The 22,693-nt window shown below is 43.4% G+C and overlaps 1 protein-coding gene across 7 annotated transcripts in view; it reads right to left on the bottom strand.

Annotated features, from left to right (window-relative positions):
* SCAI (suppressor of cancer cell invasion) overlaps positions 1-22,693 on the bottom strand; it is a 69,646-nt gene that overhangs the window by 18,698 nt on the left and 28,255 nt on the right. For 5 of the 7 annotated variants that reach the window (XR_013225816.1, XM_077305502.1, XM_077305503.1 and 2 more), the window contains 4 exons: positions 12,970-13,101; positions 4,374-4,469; positions 3,298-3,384; positions 2,151-2,270 (listed from right to left, as the gene is read on the bottom strand). Coding sequence is in view for 6 of the 7 variants with exons in the window: in XM_077305502.1 (XP_077161617.1) it covers positions 2,151-2,270; positions 3,298-3,384; positions 4,374-4,469; positions 12,970-13,101 (435 nt within the window). In the remaining variant the exon portion in view is untranslated. The remainder of the gene's footprint in view (positions 1-2,150; positions 2,271-3,297; positions 3,385-4,373; positions 4,470-12,969; positions 13,102-22,693) is intronic. The other 2 variants (XM_077305505.1, XM_077305507.1) reach the window with 1 other exon arrangement.

Raw genomic sequence — 22,693 nt, 5'->3', positions numbered from 1 at the left:
ATCTCATCTCTCATTCACTGATGTCTGCTTTTCTTTACTCACTGGATCCTACTTTTTTCCTTTCTTCTTCCTGCTCGCCAGTCTTCCCCCTATTCCTACTCCTCCTTCTCTTGCTCCCCCTTTTTCTTCAACCTGTTGCCTTTGGTTTCATTCCCTACCCTCCCATTCTCTCCAGTTGACCTTTTCCCTTTCCCATCTGTCTTCTTCACAACTAATGCAGATTCTTCCCCTTATAGGTTTCAAAGACTTTACACCCCCTCCCTATCATCAGCTCACCTCCAAACAGGATTATATAACCCCAAAATAGACCAAGTTTTGGTCTGAATGACTGTAATAAAGTTTGATTGACTGAACCCCAAAATAGTTTTAATTAAAATCCCAGGCAACCCAAAATGGTGGTCAACATTTTAAAAAGATTGTTTTATTTAGTTATTTCTTCACTTTTATCTGCAAACCTGGGCTTTCAGAAACATTTACCATAGCTGCGTATGTCTTCTCCCCCTCCTTATAGGTCTTTTAATTCATGTGGTCAGACCACCTATAACTATTATACATACTTCATATGTTAATGCTTTTAAGTGTTGAAACTCTTTTACACACATTATCTTGTTTTAAATAATAACCACCTTGTAAGGCAGGACAGCAAGAGCCTATGTTTGGAAAACAAGGAAGAAAGGAGCATTAGTTGTTCTGCTGGCAACAGCGAGCCAACTTAGTACAGTGGTTAAGAGTAGCAGCTTCTAACCTGGTGAGCCAGGTTTGATTCCCCACTCCTTCACATGCAGCCAGCTGGGTGACCTTGGGCTCATCACAGTCTTGATAATGCTGTTCTCATGGAGCAGTCCTGTCAGGGCTCTCTCAGCCCCCACTTACCTCACAGGGTGTCTGTTGTGGGGAGAGGAAGGGAAGGCGATTGTAAGCCGCTTTGAGACTCCTTCGGGTAGTGAAAAGTGGGGTGTAAAACCCAATTCGTCTTCAACAGTGGAGAGATGGTACAGCTGCTGCCCACCAAAATTTGCCACTAGAAATCAACAGGTCAGTTCTGGGACTGCAGATGCAACTGCCTGTGATTCCAGAACGCCAGGGCTGCCTGCCTCTGCAATGCAGGTTGACTAGTGAGACACTTTCATAACTCTTTCTCTGAATGATCTCTCCTGCATTCTGGAGGACAGATTGAGACCCAGCTATCCAGACCATTAATCCCATCATAAAATGAGTAAGTAAGTAAATAAATTAATATAAATAAATAATGAGACACATCATAGCCCTACTTGGATACTGGCTGACAGGCATGCTGTAGCTTGTCTTTATCAAGGATTCTGCCATTTTCAGTATTCTAGCCATGCCCATGAAGCAGCACAGTAAAGAGTCGCAATCCGCTGACATAGCTGAGAGAAGATAAGCCACCGTGGGAGTCTCCAGGGGCAGTGAGTACCCAAACACCCGTCTAGTTTTGTTTAGCAACAACATAACCCCCAATTCAGCAGCAACATAACCCCATTGTGACTTGGAACTTATTTATCAAAAATAAAAACAATCTTTCATGCTTCATGCTAAAAACACTTTGATAGCTCTAGAGCAGTGGTTCTCAACCTGGGGGTCGGGATCCCTTTGGGGGTCGAACAACCCTTTCACAGGGGTCGCAGCAAGGCAAGCAGCTTGGCTGGAGGGGACAGACACTATCCACACAACAGCCTTATGGGGTAGATTGAGATAGAGCCTTCATCTGTCTGGAGTAGCAGAAAAGAGCGAGATCGGCATGGTGGGAAAAGAGGCACAATCAGTTTATATACTATCATGAACAATGGATCTTCACGTCATTGGTCAGTTTCGGTTTAATTTCTGTGAAAGAACCCTTGCATAATTTTATGGTTGAGGGTCACCACAACATGAGGAACTGCATTAGGAAGGTTGAGAACCACTGCTCTAGAGAGCTTCAAAACAACTTGTGATACATGGCTGGAGTTAGGGAGTGTTGTATGCTGTTCAAAATCAAAAGCTGCATTGGACATTTCCAAGTTCTCAGTCATGTCTAAAGAAGTTCAGCCGAGCCCCACAGGGCACAATTCACAAAATCACAGATAACTCTGTTAAAAACTGCTACCCAACCCACAATCCCATGTGTCTCGGTTTTTAGTTGCAAAACTCACAAGACTGAGGCATGGCCTGACCTGTCTTCTTTGTTGACTTGAGAATAATAAGATCTCTGCCGGATAGCAGAGTAGAAGGAGAAAGCTTCATTCAGGTAGCTGGTTTCAGATGTGCGAAGGCTGCAGAAGGAAAACAAAGACTCAGACTCCACTGTTCTTCAGGGCTGCACACCAAATTCATCCATCACTTATTGGCTATGTGCAAAGTGAACCAATTTTGATAAGGCCCTTACTGGTACTCCCCGTATTTCAACTGAACTGTCTGTTACTCTGTGTCCAGTACCAAGAGCTTTTCACCATAGATATGAAGGGTGAAAGCAAACAGAACACCCACCTACCATGTACATACAGTATTGCAAGCAATGGCAGCAGTAGCCATGCCGGTCTAGAATAGAAGAGCAACAAGATTTACACGGTATAGGGTTTCAAGAGTAAAATCTCTCTTCGTATTATGAAGTCTGATTCTTAAAAGCTCATATCCTGAAATCCTGTTGGTTTCTAAGGCGCTATCAGACTCAAATCTAGTTTTTGGTCTAGCCCTGAAGATCCTACAAGCTATACATTGGTTCAGTCTCTCTCATCTCTATGGCTAAGCGTACAACTAAGTATCCAATGGGTTATCCCCCCTTTGATTCCCAGTATCTATAGATTTTTCTCCATCCAGTACACAATGAAGAGACTTCTATTCTTCATATCTTACAGTCACTAATGTAAGCAGCCTTAACAAGAGAATCCTGAATTGGTGGTCCACCTTACAAAGGGATACTAAGGTTCCTGTATACTCTGTGTATATCTATTACCGCAATCCTAGGCCAACATCATATCTATTGACTTCATGACAAGATATGCTGCAATGCCAAGGAAAAAGTGGTGCATATCTGAACATTTTGCATACTTTCCCCTATTGATGAGACACAATGCAAAGCAATAAAGCTCCATGCACCAACTACCCTGGTCAGCAACTCTCTGGCTTTCCTGATTGCACCACTGCTCACTGCTAAAACTTATCCTTACTACTGCAAGCTCAATGAATTTCTCATATTTAACACAACAACACTGTTCTTGCTCCACCAGATGCTATGTTCTTTGCTCTTTTGTGTGTGACAAGGACCATTCAATGGGCCTCAAAGGCTTGAAGGTTACTTACTAGTAGTGGTAGTAAAGCTGCCCAATCTTTGAAGCAATTTCACCAATTTGCCAGCGCTTCAAGCCATACCGATTGTCCAGAACTTGCCTGGGGAGTGGGAAGAGGGAAATTACACTGTGCCACATTCTATATGTTACACACAATATGTCATTGCTTCTACTTTCAGCATCCAACAGTAATCCCACATTTACTGGAATTAAGTGAGCTAAATGAAGACAGGCTTCCTTAAGGTCAAGATCAAGCTGTGAACTCTCAGCAAAAAGAGTAATGTGTTCAAAATACATCCAAGGGACATATCTACACTGCAAAAAATTTATAGTTTAATTTATATACTGCCCCTCTTGGACGCACTGTCTTGGGGCAGTGAACAATAATGTCAACTTACAATTCTTTTTAGCAAGAATAAAGTAATAAAACGACGAATCAGCATAAAATTTAAGATTATAGTTAAAAAGCAGCTATCAGTACTGGTAATGAGTGATCACTGACATCGATCAATGTTATAATATAAGGGGGTAAAAGAGTCAGAGAAGGAGGGGGACAGGGGAGGCAGGCCTGGCTGGATGTTATGGTGTAGTTTCTGATAGGTCTTCATTGTATACCAGCCTAGCTCTCAAAGCTTCCCCCAAGGACTCCTGGGACTTGTAGTTTGACAACAAGGACAGGAATATGCTTAGACACTTCTGTTGCATCATCATTTTATTTTTTTTCTTGTTTGTTCAACTGTTTTCAGCTTATGGAAAAGTGCTATGGAAAGGTTTAAATAAGTAAATGAAGCAATAGTACCCTGGGGTCAGGGAATGGTTGGTAAACAATTTATGTTTGTAGTTTAGTTACGCCTCCTTCCTTAGGAAATGCTTTCCAGAACACAGCACCAATGCCTCCTATCTCACTAGGACACAGTTATAAACAATTTCAATGTACCTGAGTACTGCTCAAGAATTTTTCCTCCATCAAAGAGAATGGCCTGGACTTTCATACAGACAGGTACCTAAAATGTGCTACTTAGGCCCATATTATGAGAAGCGGAATGCTGCAGGCTCAAATGCAAAGCTGCCTCTTTAGGTTCCTCTTACCGGTGCTGCTGCTGGAACTTCCAAAGTTTGGTGTAAACATCAAAGGTGCGTCCAAAGTAAGACTGCCACTGCTTCTGCCCATACTGAGGCAAGTCTCTGCAACAGTGGAAAAGGAGGAGCCAAAATAATTAGCCCTGGAATGAGAAGGGTGCTATCCAAGATAGGAGAGGACAAACCAAAACCCAACACTAGTTTGCACCTTGCAGTCCTGGTACTAGACTTCATGCATTTTCTAGAAACGCATTCTTCTTGAAGTTGCAAGAGGGTCCTGGTACTAGACTTCATGCATTTTCTAGAAACGCATTCTTCTTGAAGTTGCAAGAGTGTCTGTTATTTCAGACTTAAAAATACAAAGGTGCTGTTTTGGCTAAAGTAGAATAAGGCAATATGTACAATAAGGCAAAATCTACAAAGTCCGTGTCACTTATGTGACTACATTTTTTACTATATTATACCTTTGTCGTATATACTGGATGCCAATTTTTTACAGACACGTACATGCATTTAGGAGTGGCCCCTTACACACCCACAGGAATAATGTACTTGCTTCAAGAAGAACAGTTGGTTCTTATATGCTGCTTTTCTTTACCAGAAGAAGTCTCAAAGCAGCTGATAATCGGCTTCCCTTTCCTCTCCCAACCACAGACACTCTGTGAGGGAGGTGAGGCTGAGAGAGTCCTGATATTACTGCTCGGTCAGAACAACTCAATTAGTGCTGTCACCCAGCTGGCTGCACGTGAGGGACCGGGGAATCAAACCTGGCTCGCCAGATTAGAAGCCACCACTCTTAACCATTACACCATGCTGGCTACACCATCACATACAGAAAGGACCAGATTCAACCCATGGGGTCCACAATGAAAATATCTCAGGTAGTTTGCAATGGGAAACACTCTTTGTTTGAGATCCTGGAAATATTTGTGGTCTTACAGCAGCTTCATGTTCTTTCATGTACATCCAACATATTATGTATAAAAGTCATAACCTTCCCCCAAAAGAAAGCCACTAGAAAATGTCAAGAGAAAGCTAAAGAGAGACAAGCAGTAATAGATCACGCAAATAGATGCAGATTGCACCAGCTCCTCTTTTTCTTTTTGATGAAATTATGTATTTGATTGAGAAGAAAACACCCCAAGATTTAGACCAAGGACATAGGAAGCCAGAGAACAAGCCTACATAGAACTGGGCCAATTGCACTATCTTCCACTCCTTAGCTTCATTTGTTGTGGGAAGATGCTGGAATTTTGCCCACTCTCCCCCTCCTTCCATATACCACAATTTAGCAGCTGAAATCGCTTAAATGATCTACCTCCAGTACAGCATCTACAAGCATAAAATATGTTTGAGAGCAGAAATTGTAGCATTTACTGACACCTTGGCAAGCTTCAGTTGTCCCCCCCCCCTTCCTCCCCTTAAATGCTGTATTTGGCACTTGAGTTCAACAGCAAGAAAGAAGGAAGGGGCAGGCAAGGCTCTCTATACTGGAAGGAGGAAGAGGAGGAGAGCAGCTGACAACACTCAGCCGTAGGCTTGGCTCACTGCCACTCAAGTGCCCGGAAGGGATTGGCGGAAATGTCCCCCCCCTCCCCCAGCAGAGCGATGCAGGCTGTATTTCTCCTGCACAATAAACGATCCAAAGCCACAGATACCCTTATGCTACTAAGAATGGTAGATTTGGGCTCCAAGGAACTGGTGAACCCAGAATCACAAAAGGCAACCCTTGCAAATCTGCTTTGCGACAATAAACCTTCCATCATAGCAACCTGCTGCCCTCAAAAAGCATCCATCTAGCAGTGGGGGAAACAAACAGCATTTTCCGTTCCAGGCTAGCCAGTTCCATGGGTAGGTTGCAGGAACAAAAACCTCCTGGGCTCTTAAGAGGAAAAAGAAAACTGATGCTGGCTGCTAGGGAGTTAAAAACATTTCCCAGCTCTGGATACCAAATGCTACATCACTGAGCAAAGGTTTTGTTCCTCATCTGCATATATCTCAAAACACTGCAATTTTGGATACTACTGCAATGGACTACAAAAGGGGTTACCTCCACCATTTTCCATTTCCTTCCCAAATGGCTGAAATTTAGATCTCAAAACCGAAGGGGGAGGGGGGTGACCTGCCTTTTTGTTTGTTATTCTCTGAAGTGCCATGGACCTTGATGGCACTGCTTCTTTTCATAACAGTGATGACAAAAAGAAGCAGAATGAAGAGTACCAAGAATTATTTATAGCAGAAATATTTTGTGTTAGGATTATATACCCTGGTTTCTTTGACAAGCACTGGCCCCACATTCAGTGAGGTACAAATTGGGGGAAAGCAGATAAGTAACACAGAGCATTGCTGAATGCTGAAGCGCCAAACCATCAACACAAAAGAGCATAATTCCTTACGATTGAACCTTAGAGGCAGTTAGTGGGTGCTACTGACAAGAAATGTTGGCTGTCAAAGGGGTCAGCATTTAGGAGCTGCTGCTCCTTGTGGAATTAGATTACTTTGGCCCCTTGCTGGAATGAATTGAATACACCCTGTGAGAGGGGGCGTTTTTTCTTTAGAAAAGGATACTGCAGAGGAGGCCTACCGAGAGTAGACCATTTCCTTTTTTTTCCCTGTTCTGGTGGGCTGTGCTTATACTGATTAGAGTGAGTAAGCTTATTTGTCAAATAAAAGAGGGCTAATTGCTAATCTAATGACCAAGCCACATGAATTTTAGTGCACTTCATGTGGTTTCTCTAATTCCTGCCCCATCCTGTCGTTTGCCAATTGTTTTTATTGCTCTCTCTTTGCTGTGGAATATTGTGCATGGCTCAACTGGGCCAGGCAGGAGTTAATGGACACCCAGGGGAGCAGGGGAAAGTACGTGGTTTTACATACATACTGAGATGGAAGAATAACAAAGCCTGCAAGGAAAACAAAACCAAGGTAACTGCAAGCCTTTCATTTTCTGGCTATCATCTGAACCCTTTGCACTCTCACTGAGCCCTCACATTCTCCTAGGTATTGCCAGGCCGGTTCAAAATAAGACAATAGATGCAATGATTAAAGAAGAGCTCTAAGTTCATCATATTGGAGACCCATATAGATGAAGCAAATGTACTTGTTTTAGCCCAGGCCAGCTGGATTACTTGTACAGAAGCAGTACATGGTTGGGGGAAAGAGCACAGTTGCAGTCAGTAAGAATCCCACCTGCTTTTTCTCAGGGCCCACTTGTCCATTTCAGTATGGACATGCACTGCTGGGTGACCAGCATAGTTACAGGTATTGTATTGGAGTTCCAACTTCCCCACCGCCTGACAGACACACATACTGAGCTAACAGATATCTCAGGACTTCTCAGGATTGTGCTGAGGACTTCCTCAGGACTGTGCTGAGGACTTCCAAGGCTTATTGTCCTGGAAGATATGCCAAGGTCCACTTACCAGGTGCATCCCCAGACTTCATGTATTAGATCTGCTTGGGCACAACACCCTGGCACAAGCAAAGTGTAAGAAGGGAATGCAAAGCCATGTTTATTTAATTGCTAAATAATTTCTCCTAAAGATGACACTTAGCCATCCTTGGATGATTTTGCCCATGGAAGTAGAATAGCTGAAAATAGAAAAGCCACAGTGGAACCTGCTTGATTTGGCCTCTTACTGGCCTGGGGGGGGGGGGGGGCTCAGTCCAGGACTGTGGGAATTCCAATACATTTTAACAATCTATGAAGGAAACAGAATTTATGGGTGGTATAAATTATGCACATGCTTGTTTTACAAAATTTATTCTAACTTTCCTCTAGCTTTCCTCTGCCTGCTCACACACTGTAAATCATCTTCACCCAGCTCTTTGATTACTTACATTTTAGCAATACTTTCAAGCATCTCTGTAAAACACAGGGCTAGAAACTTTATTTTAAAAAAATAAATGAAAGCCCAAAGTTTTCAGAAAATTGAATTTTGAGAAGATATTTCTTTTGTACTCCAAAAGATATCTATAGCTCCATCTTAGTTGTCTGCTGCTGATCATTTAGAGCAAGGATTCCCCACCCCCATCTTACCAAAAATTCACTGGATGACCACAGCTACTGCTACAAGCTGGAGGTTTTCTAACCAGCGTTCACTGCACAATGCTGCACAATCTAGCTGGAGAGGGGGGCTCTGTTCTTCAGCATGCCAATTTTCACACACACAATTCCCATTCTTCGAGGTTTATAATAGGAAGACGCTATTAAGCCCAGCATGCAGCCGCAACAAAAGGCCTTTGCAAAACGAAGGCAATTATTGGCCCAGAATCCGCAGTGCGACTCAGGCTCTTGGCTTCGTTATACTACAAGCAGAACAATCTGTGTGTCCAAGCAGCCCCTGCAGGGAACTAGACCTGTGCAGATGATGGGATCGCCGAGAACCCTCTCTCTTTTTACTGAAAGCACTGTAATACAGCCTCTAGTCAGCTTTTATACAAATGCTCAGGTCCTGAAAATTCTACAAGTCGTTGTTACAACAATCCTGCAAGCATTAAGGTAGGTTGGGGGGCTGATGGAGCTATGACTTCCACAGGGCCTGTAAGTTAGCACTCTTTCTCCAGGCCTATGGCTGAGGCCAGGGTAAGCTCAACCTCATGTGATCCTCCTGCCTGTCCTCTCCAGGTTTCCCACTGCCCTTCTTCTTGGCTGGCCATATTCCTGGCCAATAAACAATCCGTAGTCCAGACAGAAGGTGGTTGGAGTGGGGGTGGATGGGAAGCACCTTGGGTTGGGAGTTTTAAATGTCGGATGTTTTAAATTATGATTATGACCGTTTGAATTATGTTGTAATTTGCCCCAAGCCCACTTGTGGAGAGGGGGCATTCTACAAATCTAATAATAAAACATTCAAAAAGCAGGACATATGGTTTGAAAGAACCATCACATTTTGTCTTAAGCTTCCTAGAAACATTTCTGCAAGTTTCCATCATGACACAGACTGGACAAAAGAAAAATAGGACAAAGAGGGTGCTACTGGCTAGTGTCTACACCATCACCTTACACCCTCACATTCAATGTTTAGATCAATAACCAGCTCTGCAAAATTTATGGTTTGAAGATGGGAGCATTGTTCTGCATGTGAATAATTGTACATGTACTATTTTCAGACACAATGTCTACTTGAGGCATGAGGAAAGGGGCAGTGCCAGTGGCCCTACTCTGCTTCAAATTAGCTAGAATGCATAATAACAAGTTACAAAGCTAGACTCATAGTGCAGGTGAAAAACCTACTATGATTGCTTTTCAAATCTTATCTGTGGTTACCTTAAGAACAGGACAAATTTAGAGTCCAGTGGCACCTTTAAGATCAACAAAGTTTTATTCAAGGCGTGAGCTTTCGTGTGCATGTACACTTCCTCAGATACAATATCATGGAAGGAAAATAACCAGCTCAGACTTGTAGATGGAGTGAGGGGGCAAATTAACACAGCATAATGAAATTGCCCAGGTTCCAGAAATACATAGTAAAAGACAGCAGTTAGGATTTGTTTGCATTCACCTGAGATTGAATTGCAGGGGGAACATTTGGGCACAATAAAAAATGTGAATATCTACATAAAGAGAATAGTGGCATATAGACGGTCAATTGCCAACAGCAGTTAGCTGAGATATTGCCTTTTGCCTCCTACCTGACCTCTGAAGTATGGAAGCAACTAGGGCAGTGGTTCTCAACCTGGGGGTCGGGACCCCTTTGGGAGTCGAATGACCCTTTTACAGAGGTCGCGGCAGAGCAAGCAGCCTGGCCGAGGGGGAGGGCATCTACACCAGTGGTCCCCAACCTTTTACCGGCTGGGGACCGGCGGGGCAACTGCCCCGCCCACACAGCGCGCATGCGCGGCCGGGCTGCGCATGTGCACATGCGCGCTGCACGGCCAAAATTGTGCATGCGCGGCACTTCGCGCATGCACGAAAGTGCCGCAAATGCGCAGCTTCGGCCGTGCATCGCGCATGTGCGCATGCGCGGCCGGGCGACGCATGTGCAATGCGTGGCGCAGCCCTGATTCCCTCTCCCCCTGAGATGCTTGAAAGCTTTCTGTAACTTTATGTAAAGTGACATTTTGACTTGCACACACAGTTCCTTAACCCTGTTTTGTCATGCCTCTATAAAATAAACAACGATCTGTGCATTTGCACTGGAATCTTATGTTAAAATAAAATGTTGTTAGGCTTTAACGTGCCACACGTTCTCATGTTTGTTGTCCCTCCAGCTTATCTCACCTATTTAAGAAGAGTTGGTTTTTATGACCCGCTTTTCAGTACCTGAGGGAGTCTCAAAGCGGCTTACAATAATCTTCCCCCTTCTCTCTTCCTTCTAGGTTTCTCTTTAATAGAACTAGTTTGAGGAACGTAGAAGAGTAGTGTTATGATTAGGAGAAAAGGGATTTTGTTTTAAATATGTTATAGAAAGCAGAGAAATAAAGTTTTTAAATTCATGCTATGTCTCATGAATGGACTGCAATTAAAACTTAGGGGAACCAGAAAAATGGGGGGGGGGGCTTTCTGCCCTTTAAAGATATCCCTGGATCAGTGTGTTTGCTTGCTGTCCTTAATGATGTCCACATTTTACCTGAGTTGGCTGTTTCACCTGGCTCCATGATAGGGCATTAAGAAAGGAATGAGTATTTGAGACACAAAAATATTAAAGCATCTGGAGAGTCACCTTGGTAAAAGCTGGGAAGGAACAAAACACAGATTCAGTATGATAAGTACGGGGGGGGGATGTCTTCAATGCACACCTCCTAACTCCTGTCAACAGAGCAGCAACAGGACTGATCAGTATCTCGTTCATTAATTCAGTTCCAGCTTTCCAGTGCAGCTATAGCAACGGCAAGTGGGCATGTAGCATTTCTCTCCCCCTCACCTGCACAGTACTTTCTGAATGTTATCTATTACCCAGAAGCCTCCACACAGGAAGGGTTTTTTGTTTTTTTTAAATACTGGAACAAGAACTGGCCCAAGGTTGCAGAAGCAGCTTATGGGGAAAGAATCTTGGCTCTGAGCTCTCTCATTAGCACACTTTAACATGACAATCTGGGAATAATCTGTCCTTGGGGGAAAAAGAAATCACACTTGTTAAATCATGAATAAAAATCAGCGAATGGCCAAGGATAATCAATCTGAACATTCCCTTCCTTCCATTATTCCATTGATACACTGAGAATAAACAAGATAAATAGTTAGGCAGAGGCAATATAAAAGGAGCCTCTCCCAACTGCTCAGGTAGCTGGTAAGGTTAGTACTGTATTGTAATGAAGCCATTTTGGGCCACTACCAACAGAAGGGATGCAGAGTGATTTGTGCTTCTGAGTTCCAACTGAATGCAGCCCTCTGGGTAAAGCCCAATGATGGTTTCTAGAGCTTGCACCATTAAAACACAATGGGTAGAACACCTAGTCAAGTCATGGTCCAAGGGATGCCTGGGAGGCAGAAACTACCTTGGAAAGGGCCCCACCTACCTGGATGGGAGGGAAGAAGGAAGAGAGTCTACACCTAGAGTCAACCCCCTTGGAGTGGGAGACAGAAGGAACATGCTTTACACAGTTTCTGCCTAGTTTGCACCTGTCTATTCCTGTTTACTTCTCTGTTCCTTCCATGAGAGCAGTGTCTTTCCATTCCACAAGGGAGTTAAGATGAGAGAATAGTGTGGGAAGGATGAGACTTCAAATAAACAAGCTGCTCTTATGAAATTTTTTTTTACATCCCAGTGGCCATGGTCTTCTGAAACACAATGTGGTTTCTCTGTTTATGCAAGGGTGCCATACGGGTGCTATATGGAGGATGGAGCAGAATTGTTTTCTCTTGCCCCAGAGGGACAGACCAGAATGAATGGAATGAAATTAATTCAAAAGAAATTCCATCTAAACATCCGGAAGAAGTTCCTGACAGTTAGAGCGGTTTCTCAGTGGAACAGGCTTCCTCAGGAGGTGGTGTTTGGAAATTTTTAAACAGAGTCTAGATAGCCATCTGATGGAGAGGCTGATTCTGTGAAGGCAAAGGGGTGGCAGGTTACAGTAGATGAGCGATTGGGATGTGAGTGTCCTGCGTAGTGCAGGGGCTTGGATTAGACGACCCATGAGGTCCCTTTCAACTCTATGATTCTATCTGCTTCCCTTTACAGTCGCTTCCCCTTGTCCTTCAATATGAGGTACTTGTTGCAACTCTTCCATCCCCACAAGCCCTCCTGTTTGTCACTATAAACAAGGAACACTCCATTCCCAGAAGAAAAAATTTAAAATTCCACACCAATAAAAGCTACATTCTTTGAGCTGTGTACAAGATAGGAATCAAGGACGTTTGCATAATCTGTTCTGTCCTGACACTCACAAAGAGATGCTTGAAAACACAGGAAAAGCTTGCTGAAGTCCAAAGAACCAAAAGGGTAGATAAAAATGACTTCTGGAGGTTAGGGGAACAGGCCTTCTGTATGCAAATCTTTGACCCCTCTGATGTGATTAATTCAGTTAAATATTGCAGCACCTTGGAAAATATGGATACTTGCATAATTTACGCATATCACAAAATCTGGAGGGGCTGGGCACAGAATTTTCAGAGGCTATTTCAAATGTACATTCGGCTTTAAAGCATCTGAAGCCCACTGACCTTAAGCCATTGAAAAGCTGTTTGGATTTATCCAACAGGTAACAGAAGTCTGTGACAGTTTTCCTCTCCCCCTGAGGGATGTCATCCTCCCCACCGCCTGTCGACATGGTTTCTTTCAGGGCAAACTCAGTCCTAGGAAAGGGAAAAAAAGGACAAAAGTCTACATTAGCCATGGATGGCAGGAGGCTCAGAACAAATGCTGCAGCTGGGGCTCTGGCACGTACAGTGTCACAAGGATGAAGGAGGGAGAAAAACCCCACACACGGTACCCCCATCCCACAGCCAACTAAAATCCACAATAGGAAAGAGCGGCTGAGCGAGTGTGTACCCACACACCCAACCACATTTGATTTTCTTTCCCTCCATTCATTGTTGAACTGCGTGATCAAAATGGCTAAGGCTGCTCTTTTGTTGTTTAAATCAGATTTGTGTAAAACACAAGATTCTTACTGTGTCGGAGCTATTAATCTCACAATTACTGATACTATAGGCTTACTCAACAGAAGGGTTACGTGGGGGAGGGGAGATAATCACAACTGCTTGCCACAGCAGTTAGTGCCACATGCCACACTGTGAACTCCTAACAGCTAAACCAGACATTCTCCCCTTAATTAAAATTGCAGGCAAATTTCACAAGAGCTGGTTTTTTTAATACCCTGCTTTTCACTCCTTGAAGGAGTCCCAAAACACCTTTTCCTTCCTCTCTCCACTGCAGACACCCTTGAGAGGTGAGGTGGGTCTGAGAGACCCCTAACAGAACTGCGCTGTGAGAACAGCTCTAAGAAAATTGACCCAAGGTCACCCCATTGGCTGCATGTGGAGGAGTGGGGAATCAAACCGGTTCTCCATATTAGAGGCCGCCACTCTTAACCACGACGCCACACTGGCTCTCAAGATGGCCTAGAGTTGAAGGCGCAGAAAAGACCACTGATAAACCCACTTTGCCCAACAAGCAACAAAGTTGATGAGGCATGCAAACTGAGTAGTACACATCTAAGAACATTCTGCCAAGTAATTCACATAAACAAACCAAGCCACGTGCTTGTTGTCTTTACTGAAAATATCATCAGTAGTGTAATGGAAGGACAATTCCACTCTTCTCCACACCGGGGCTGCCATTCAGTTGCACAATGCTAATTAAGACTAAGATCTAGGCCACCCAAGAGGAATGGGAGTAAGAATGATGTAGCACAATCCTATGGAAGCACCATTCTATACATTTTTAATATAGACAATGCCTTTGGCTGAAGATGTCCCTGGCTCTCCCAGACCTCCACAGAACCATGGTCAACATCAGAGATCTTTTGTGCTGCCCCCAGATTCCTGCACTCCAACATGTGCCAATGGTCAGCACAAAACATCATCAATAGCCACCTGGTAAAGTCACATTCACGGATAAGTGGCACAGTACTTTCAGCATTGTAAGTATCATAGAATCACAGAGTTGGAAGGGATCTCCAGGATCATCTAATCCAACCCCCACAGAATGCAGGAAATAGCCACAAGAGCCAAGCACCTACACAATCCCTTCTGTTCACTCACTTGCAATCTACCTAAATTCACAGAATAAGAGGAGTGATTAAAGCAATGTAAAGTCTGCTAAAACTGTTTGGATAAATAATGATGCTGCTAGCCATCATACTGGTCTTTGTTTCTGTTTAATTACTTGTGAGAAACCTCCAATCATTCCTCAAAATGTATTTATTCATTTATTCAATTTATATATCACCCCTCAAAATGAGGCTGATGATGACAAGCTGAGACGTGCCAATCAAGGGGGAATATGATTGCCCATTTTGGTCCAAGCACTATGCAGAACCCAGAGTCTTTTCCTGACCAGCAATGCTATGATTAGAAAGCTTGATTTTGTTCATTTTTAAAATGGTTACCCTCCTCCAACCTTGATTTTGTCCATTTTTTTTAAACGGTTGTCCTTCTCCAACCCAGATTCTATCTCCCACCCAAAAACATTAATTTACTTTGCACAAATTATATACAGATGAAGACAACTGCCCAGAGTATTTTGGCACACTTGTTTACTTGCCAACATGTCCCAAATCCGCCTTGCCTACAAAACTGTATGTTGTCACACTGAATAGATTCTAATATCTTGTGATGGATTCCTTCAGGCCACATGGTTCTACTAGCAGCATAGTTTTCCTGAAGGCCACGTTTCAGAGGGAACTTACTCCCCATTTCCAGAAAAAATAAAGGCTGACAGGATTGTCAGAAGGCCTGGCGAGAGCCAGCAAAGAGACTGTCATGCCTATGGGCATCATTCATTTTGAATTATTGGGGAAGGGGGGAGAGAGAGAGAGGATGAATAAGGAATGGAGGTATGACCTACAAAAGCTGCAGAGAAACCTTTAGCCTACAAGAGCACAACAGTAGAAAACAGTGACCAGGAACAGTTTTTAGAGGAAAGCAGACTTTTTCCTGGTTCTGATAAAAGGAGAGGATGCCCTGAATTCATGCGTTACATTTATCGGTTAGCAATATTTGTAGCCCAGCTCCCAACTAGAACATTCAGAATACTGTAAGGTTAAAAATCCTTAAGTAAAAATATAATATTAGTATGCAGTTTCTTAAAACAAATGGTGCTCACATGCCTGGCAGAGCAAAGAAGTCTTCATTGGCCCCTGAGACAAGAAAAAACACATAGAAGGACTTTCGGCAGGAGAGGGAAAGAATCACATTCCATACCTCTGAGGCCACTTTAGAAAAGACACTGCTCCTGGTAAATTACCTTCCCAGATCCTTAGAAGATGGAGCCTCGCTCAGGGATATTAATATAGGTCATATGGAACAACACACACTCCAAAAATAGCGTCCAAACCAGATAATGCGTTAAAAGATGAAACCAACTAGTCTTGAGCTAAGAAAAGAACTAGCAGCCAATGGAGGTATTCTGCTTGTTCTAAAATATGTCCTTGCTAACCCCTCCTAGCCTGTCAACATGTAATAGGTGGCATTCTATATCTGTTGCATTTCCTATACCATCTTGCAGCCCCATATCTGTCTGCCTTCCTCTCCAGAGTTATATTTAAGTTTTTAAGGGGTGAGATTTTTTTCAGGTAAGAGGAAGAAGGCAGCGGTCCCTCACCTTCTCCATAACAGAGGATATTGATGTAGGTATCTAGTCCCCACACACGACTCACCTGCCAGTCATATTCCTGCCAGAAGGCAGGAATGGAAGAATAGGAATACATTGTCTTCCACCTGTAGCTTAGCAGCCAGACTCTTCAGAATGGTAAAGCACAATGAACTATTAAAAGGTTTACACACTTCCATCCATGCTCACACACACTGTTCTGGCTGAGAGACAACAACAACAACATGTTTAGTGCTCAGGGGCAGTGGGGGAATTAAGCACCTTCCCTTAAAGGATCTGCAAAGTCTCTCATCAGTGTTATCTAGCAAACACCAAGGAAATGCATAGATCTGGTCACAGAATTTTTATTTTAAAAAGGGGGAAAGTGTAATTAAGAAAAATGAAGAACACTAAGATTGACAGGGATTGAATAAGCAAGTAAACAAGGTGACACAAACAAGCCACTGGAAGAAGAAACAGATGGAGGGATGGTAAAGCAGACGAAACAATGAGAGTGAGGGGCAGAGAAAATGAGCAAACTGAGAAAATGCCAGTTTCCTTGCCTCAGACAGAAAAGCAAAACTAAAAAAAAAGGACATACAAAGCAGTCTAAAAATATCCAGATGCAGAAGGGAAAATGGGGCATCCAGCAAGAGAAGTTGAAAGAGAATAAAAACCAAAAAGGATGGTGAAAAAGTATTTTGCAAGGAGACTTCCAAAGCAGCAAACACACCCAAGCCTTCACAGATGGCCCAGGACTTTAAAACATACCCAGGTTTTTGTGCAGAGGAAAGCAGAATTCGATGACCCAAATCAAGCTCATTTACATGTGCTTGTGCAATCCTTTTATTTCTGCAAGCTATGAGAGGAAACAATAAGAAATAGGGCTGTCATCATTAAGACTTCATCAAAAAGTTAACTGTAGGAATCAGCCACTGGAGGCTCCAGGACCAAATCTACTCCAAGTAGTGCTAACCATCCTACCAGTTGCTTAAACTAGAAGACTAGAATTGATGAATGTGGCTACAGTTCTTGCAGGCAGCATAATGGAGGAGAGGAATACCTCCCCCACTCACTGAAGTGCCCTTCCCGTAAAGCAGCGGTCCCGAACCCCGGTCCGGAGACTGGTACCGGTCCATGGATCAGTCGGTACCGGGCCGCAGCTCCTCCTTCTCCTCCTACCTGACTGGTGCCTCGGGGGCTGCCCTGCCACTCTGCTGCCGGCTCACCTTTGGTGCTCTCCAGCGGTCACCATGGCTGGGGCTCCCCCTTGGTGTGGCACTGCGCAGCTGCTGCTGGCAGCGCCCCCCAGTGGGCGGCGGGAAGTCAGGGGCACCAGTGGGAAAGCAAGTAGAGCAGGGGCTCAGGCGGCGGCGGTGATGTCCCTCTGCAAAAGACTACCCCCCCCCAGGCCTCAGTAAAATTGTCAAGTGTTGACCGGTCCCCAGTGATAAAAAGGTTGGGGACCACTGCTGCGTAAAGCATGTTAAGCTACTGCACAGCCACCTATGGACATCTAATCACACAGTTTTAATCATCAAATGGTTACCGGCTTTCCAAGTATATAATGCCCAGTGGCAATAAAAGCCCCTTATTATCAAAGCACACAACTTCAGTTTTCAGAACAGATGGGACAACCCTAGTTTCTTTCAGTTAGCACCAACTTTGTAAGCCAGAGTGAGCATGGTGAATCATATTTCAAGTAACTAGAGTTCTTCAAATGCATCGTTTGCCAGTTTTACAATACAGCCCTGTAAATGAGGCAAATATCTCTACACTGCAGGCAGAGCAGCTGGACTCAGGCGACTTAGGACCTTAGTGGCAAACTATACACTTTTCAATGAGAAGATAGTCATTTAGTCTCTGGATTTTTCCATTAAGGATATTAGATAGCAAGACTACTGGAGACCCTTCTATACCCAAGATACTGATGAACCAAAGTGGACTGTTCTGAGCTAGATGAACAAAGGTCTGGCTCAAAATAAGGCTTTTTCATATGAAGTGTTGGCTTGAGCCTTGGGATAACCCCATCTGACTCTTCATGGCTCTCAAGTTCTTGCTCAAGGACCCATTGCAATGGCTAAACACTCAGAGAACAAAACAAAAACATAGATTTTTAAATTAATGTTTCTACATTAAACTTCCACAAAGTGTCTAAAGGGGAAGCTCACATTCAAACTAAGCTTGGAAAATATGACAAGCAGATAAGCAGACTTAAACTTCAGAATGTATATTAAAGCAATCCTAAAGAATCTGGTCTTTTAAGACAGATGCACATGGAGCAAACGAATAAGGATGAAGCTGCATCCCCATTTTTCCTTCAGTAAAAGAAACACAGAACAGCTAAACACTGAAGCGTATGATTTTCTTAAATGCTTAACTTGATGGTTAAAAATGTAACATGCTTTAAAATTTAAAATATGACCTTGTTCAGCAACTGACAGTCAGAGCAGCCAACACTGCCCTGGGAAAGGTCATAACACAGAGAAGCACCTGTTTTGCATGCAGAAAGTCCCCAGAGTCAATGTCATCACTGAGGCAGTAAGTGTTATGAAGGTCCCTTTCCTTCCTGAGACCCTGGAAAGCAACTGCCAGTCAAGGTAAACAACACTGAATGGAATAAAACAGCAGTATCCCTGTATAAGGCAGATTTATACGTTCCTAAGAAAAGGCCCGTGTGGTTGGTAGCTATTTCATATTAAACAGGATTCACAGTATCAACATATGATATTGTATAAGCAACATACCAGAAAGAAGAGATAAACCTGTAACTTCATAATGTTAGGTATACTGTTTTCCACGGTATGAAATGATTCAGTTTAGACAGCTGATCTGTAACTGGCCCTTGGGGAAAATACCAAGTAATGCATCTGCTCTTTTTCCCCTTCCTGAGTTGCTGACCCCCTTGCCTAATAACTCCCAATTACTCCCCACCTTCCCAACACAGCAGAGGCCACAATATGTAGGTAGAAAGCTGTAGAAATCATCACCAACTCACACCTCATTGGCAAAAAACTGCTCTCTCTAGAGGGGTCAGTGAAAGTACATGTTTTGCACTCCCAAGGTCCCAAATTCAATTTCACTCATTAAACCTCTGCCTGAGACTTTGAAAGCTGCTGCTAGTACAGAGTCTGAGAACAGTGGAATGGATGGACCAGCAGTCTCTCTGTTCAGCAAATCTTGATGCCTGCATCTTCTATAAAAACCATGGACCAGCTTATGTATTCAACACATCAAAGCTTTTCTTCCAACAGGCTCAATTCTGTCTGCAAGATGAAAGCACAGCACAGGTGAATGGTCCACAGCAACAACATACGCCTCGCACAATAGAAAGGGAATATATCTTGGAAGAGGCAAGGTGCATCTTTTGTCCCTGTCATTCTCTTTTGTTTTAATAAAGTGTAGGAAATTTAAGATATGAACAAGCCTGCTCCAAAATGAGAAGGGTAGAGAGAAAGAAAAGCGGCTAAATGGCTTTCAAAGAGAATGGTCTATTTTTATGAATTGGTATATCCTTTGCAAAAAAAGCTCTGAATAATCCTTCACCACAAAACCTGTTCCCAAGACAATATGCTGAAAAGCAACCAGATAAGTACACTCAACAACAACAGAAACTCTGCTGTCATCAGATTGCACTCCAAGGATCCCAGGGGCTAGGTGCGGGAACAGAAATGATAGAACAAGAAAGGAATAAGAAGAGAACAAAACCAAAACACAACAACAGGCAGCTGCACTGAACATTTCAGAGGCAGAAGGGAAAATGTCTTTTTTGAAAGTGCTGTATGATTATATCAAAACAGGCAGTCTTTGAAGGGCAAAAAGATCCTTCCCCAACCCAGCCCCAATCCCCAATCCCCTTACACTACTTGCATTATGTCCCCCATGAAGATCAGATTATTCAGACTAGCAGCTGTCTCCCCTGTTACCTGGCTACAAAAGCCCTACCAATAAGCATTCTGTGTTCTACAGTTTCATGGTTCACAGATGCCAATTCTTTACCCAAGAAGTACTTTGGGCATCAAATGGGGCAGTTATTATTTCAGACAACAGCTCTGGATAATTTAACAATTAGAGCAATCCAGTTGCCTTATACAAGCCCTAACCTTCACCCTTCCACCTTAACCATCTTCTGCTTTGTTGTTTGCTGCTCTCAAGATTCCACCCATTTCCTCCCTTTGACTCCTTTCATTTGAACTCTCCAGAAACACTGTCACAACACCACATTTCCCTCTTTCATTACCTCCCTCCTTGTAGGAGGTATGTATTCCACAATACCAGGGTCAATACTGAAAAGCCTCTTATTGCAGATGACTTAAATTCCCACACCAAGTGCAACCCTCATTGATTGTCTCAATAATCAGAAGGGATTCATGTAGTTATTGGTCAAGGACTTATTTTTAAGGAGCAGCATATTTTCTATTAAGCAGGGGGACAAAGTGTTAGCAATACTTAGCACAGCAACCCCCACAAGCAGACTCGGGCAAAAGGCTCTTTAATTCCTCCTCTCCAATCTGAAGACCAATAGCCCTTTTGGCAAAGCCCTTCTAGACACATCAGCTGGGACGGGTAATAAGGCAAAGCATCTGCCAAAGTCTCCCTCCCTTGCTGTCCGCATTGCAAAATAAGGTGACTAAAGAACCCTTTGCCTGCAACTCTGAGTTAAATGGCTGAGTCAAGCGAGGGGAGAGGGTGATAGTGGATAAGAGGGACCCTGCTGTGAGCCAGGCTACATCCCCCCTCCCAGTATTTAAATGTATGGAATCCAAACATCCGGAAGAAGTTACTGACAGTTAGAGCGGTTTCTCAGTGGAACAGGCTTCCTCGGGAGGTGTTGGGTTCTCCATCTTTGGAAATTTTGAAACAGAGGCTGGATAGCCATCTGACAGAGAGGTTGATTCTGTGAAGGTTCAAGGGGGTGGCAAGTGACAGTGGAGGAGCAATTGGAATGTGAGTGTCCTGCATAGTGCAGGGGGTTGGACTAGATGACCCATGAGATTCCCTTCCAACTCTATTATTCTATGATTCTACATATGCAAGTTCTTAACCAACTTCTTGAAGCAGTTCACAAATAAAATGTATAATACAGAAAATGGCTTTTACTGAATTAAAATTAAAACAAACCACCAATGACACTACAGAAAATAAAAAACAATATGAAGCAGCAATTCTAAGGAGATTAATATGCTAAAAGCAGTAGTTACAAAAACCATTTTAAAAAATCGAGAAAATATTCATTTCTGACAAATGTCTGGGAGACTAAAAATCTAGCACCTAATGCTCAAAAGAATGGAGTAGATCCAGGGGAACTGCAGTAGACAAGATGTTCTGGAAGAAAGGCAGCACCATGGAAAGGGAGCCATCTGTTGAGGCTTCCCTTTCCAGAAAATGGGGGCATGTGAAGAAGGATCTCTGAAGCCTCTTAATATGCAAGCAAGGTTCATACTGGAGAAGGCCCTCTGATCCTAGGCTGGTTGGGGCTTTACAGGTAGGAACCGTCATAATGAATTGTTCACAGAAGCAAACTAAAAGCCAATGAGGTTCTTTTCAAACTGGCATACATTCCCTTACAGATGTGAGCTGAATTCTGCACCTCTTATTGACCAATCATGAGAAGCAGCTCCCCCAAAAGAACACTGCAATAAATCAGTCTGGATCTGATTATAAGAAGCATGCTTGTGGCCAGACTTCATTTTAACTGGAAAGGACACAACGGGTGAACCAACCATAACTGGCTAAAGGCACTACCCACTCTTACTGATCCCTTCAGGACATTCAGGTATGAATCTAATAGTATCCACACAACCTGTAAACCTGTTCCTTCAGGGCAACTGCAACCTCATCTAAAACAGGCTAATTCCTCATTACCTGGATATTCATAAGAAAAAGGGGGGAGACACTCTTACTCAGACTTGGTGTCACATGATAAGGGCTTCATCTGACCTCACTGATGGCAGGAAACATGTTGCTGGATGCTTAAAAATAGAAGGCAATATCCAAAGGAAGCCCTCCTGACCGGAGAAAGAAAACAACCCAACTGCTGTCTTCCCCTTCCTGCCCACCTACATCTTCCTCAGGCAGAAATGTATTTGGAGTGCCATTAAAAAATGAAGTGCAATTGTCTGCAAGGGGAAAGCTTCCACTCACAGACTCGCTGGGCTGCTCAAGCAACACTGGGAACACCAAGCAATTGGTGGTTTAGTTACACCCAAAGTTCTTTGTCGGGAAGCTTGTTGTAGACGGGAACTCCTTGCTGGCAGCTACAGTTTAAAGGTACAAGGTAAGAAGTCACCAAAAACAGGGAAGCGGGTCTAAATACATCACACTCTACAAACTAACAGTATTGTAAACTGTATTATAACAGCCTGTACTATGAAAGCTAAAGAGGTAGTGTGCATGAAGGTACATCGGAGCTACACTGTGGCTTTCCAACTTGAAATTTTCCAGCCAGTGTTCACAAGCTGGGAGTGACTGTGCAAAGTCAAATATCCAGCTTTGCTTTTGCCTTTTCAGACTTCTCCAGGAAGAATCAAGTAGAAATGGACTGAACTCCTTTGCAAGATGAGGACTCTTCAGGTTGGGATTTTCCCTGGGGAAGGGGTGTAATATGACCTTTTGCAGGGTCATCAGAATAGA

The sequence above is a fragment of the Paroedura picta genome, chromosome 12, assembly GCF_049243985.1.
Source record: "Paroedura picta isolate Pp20150507F chromosome 12, Ppicta_v3.0, whole genome shotgun sequence".
NCBI lineage: Eukaryota > Metazoa > Chordata > Lepidosauria > Squamata > Gekkonidae > Paroedura > Paroedura picta.
This window is presented reverse-complemented; position numbering and strand designations above follow the sequence as displayed.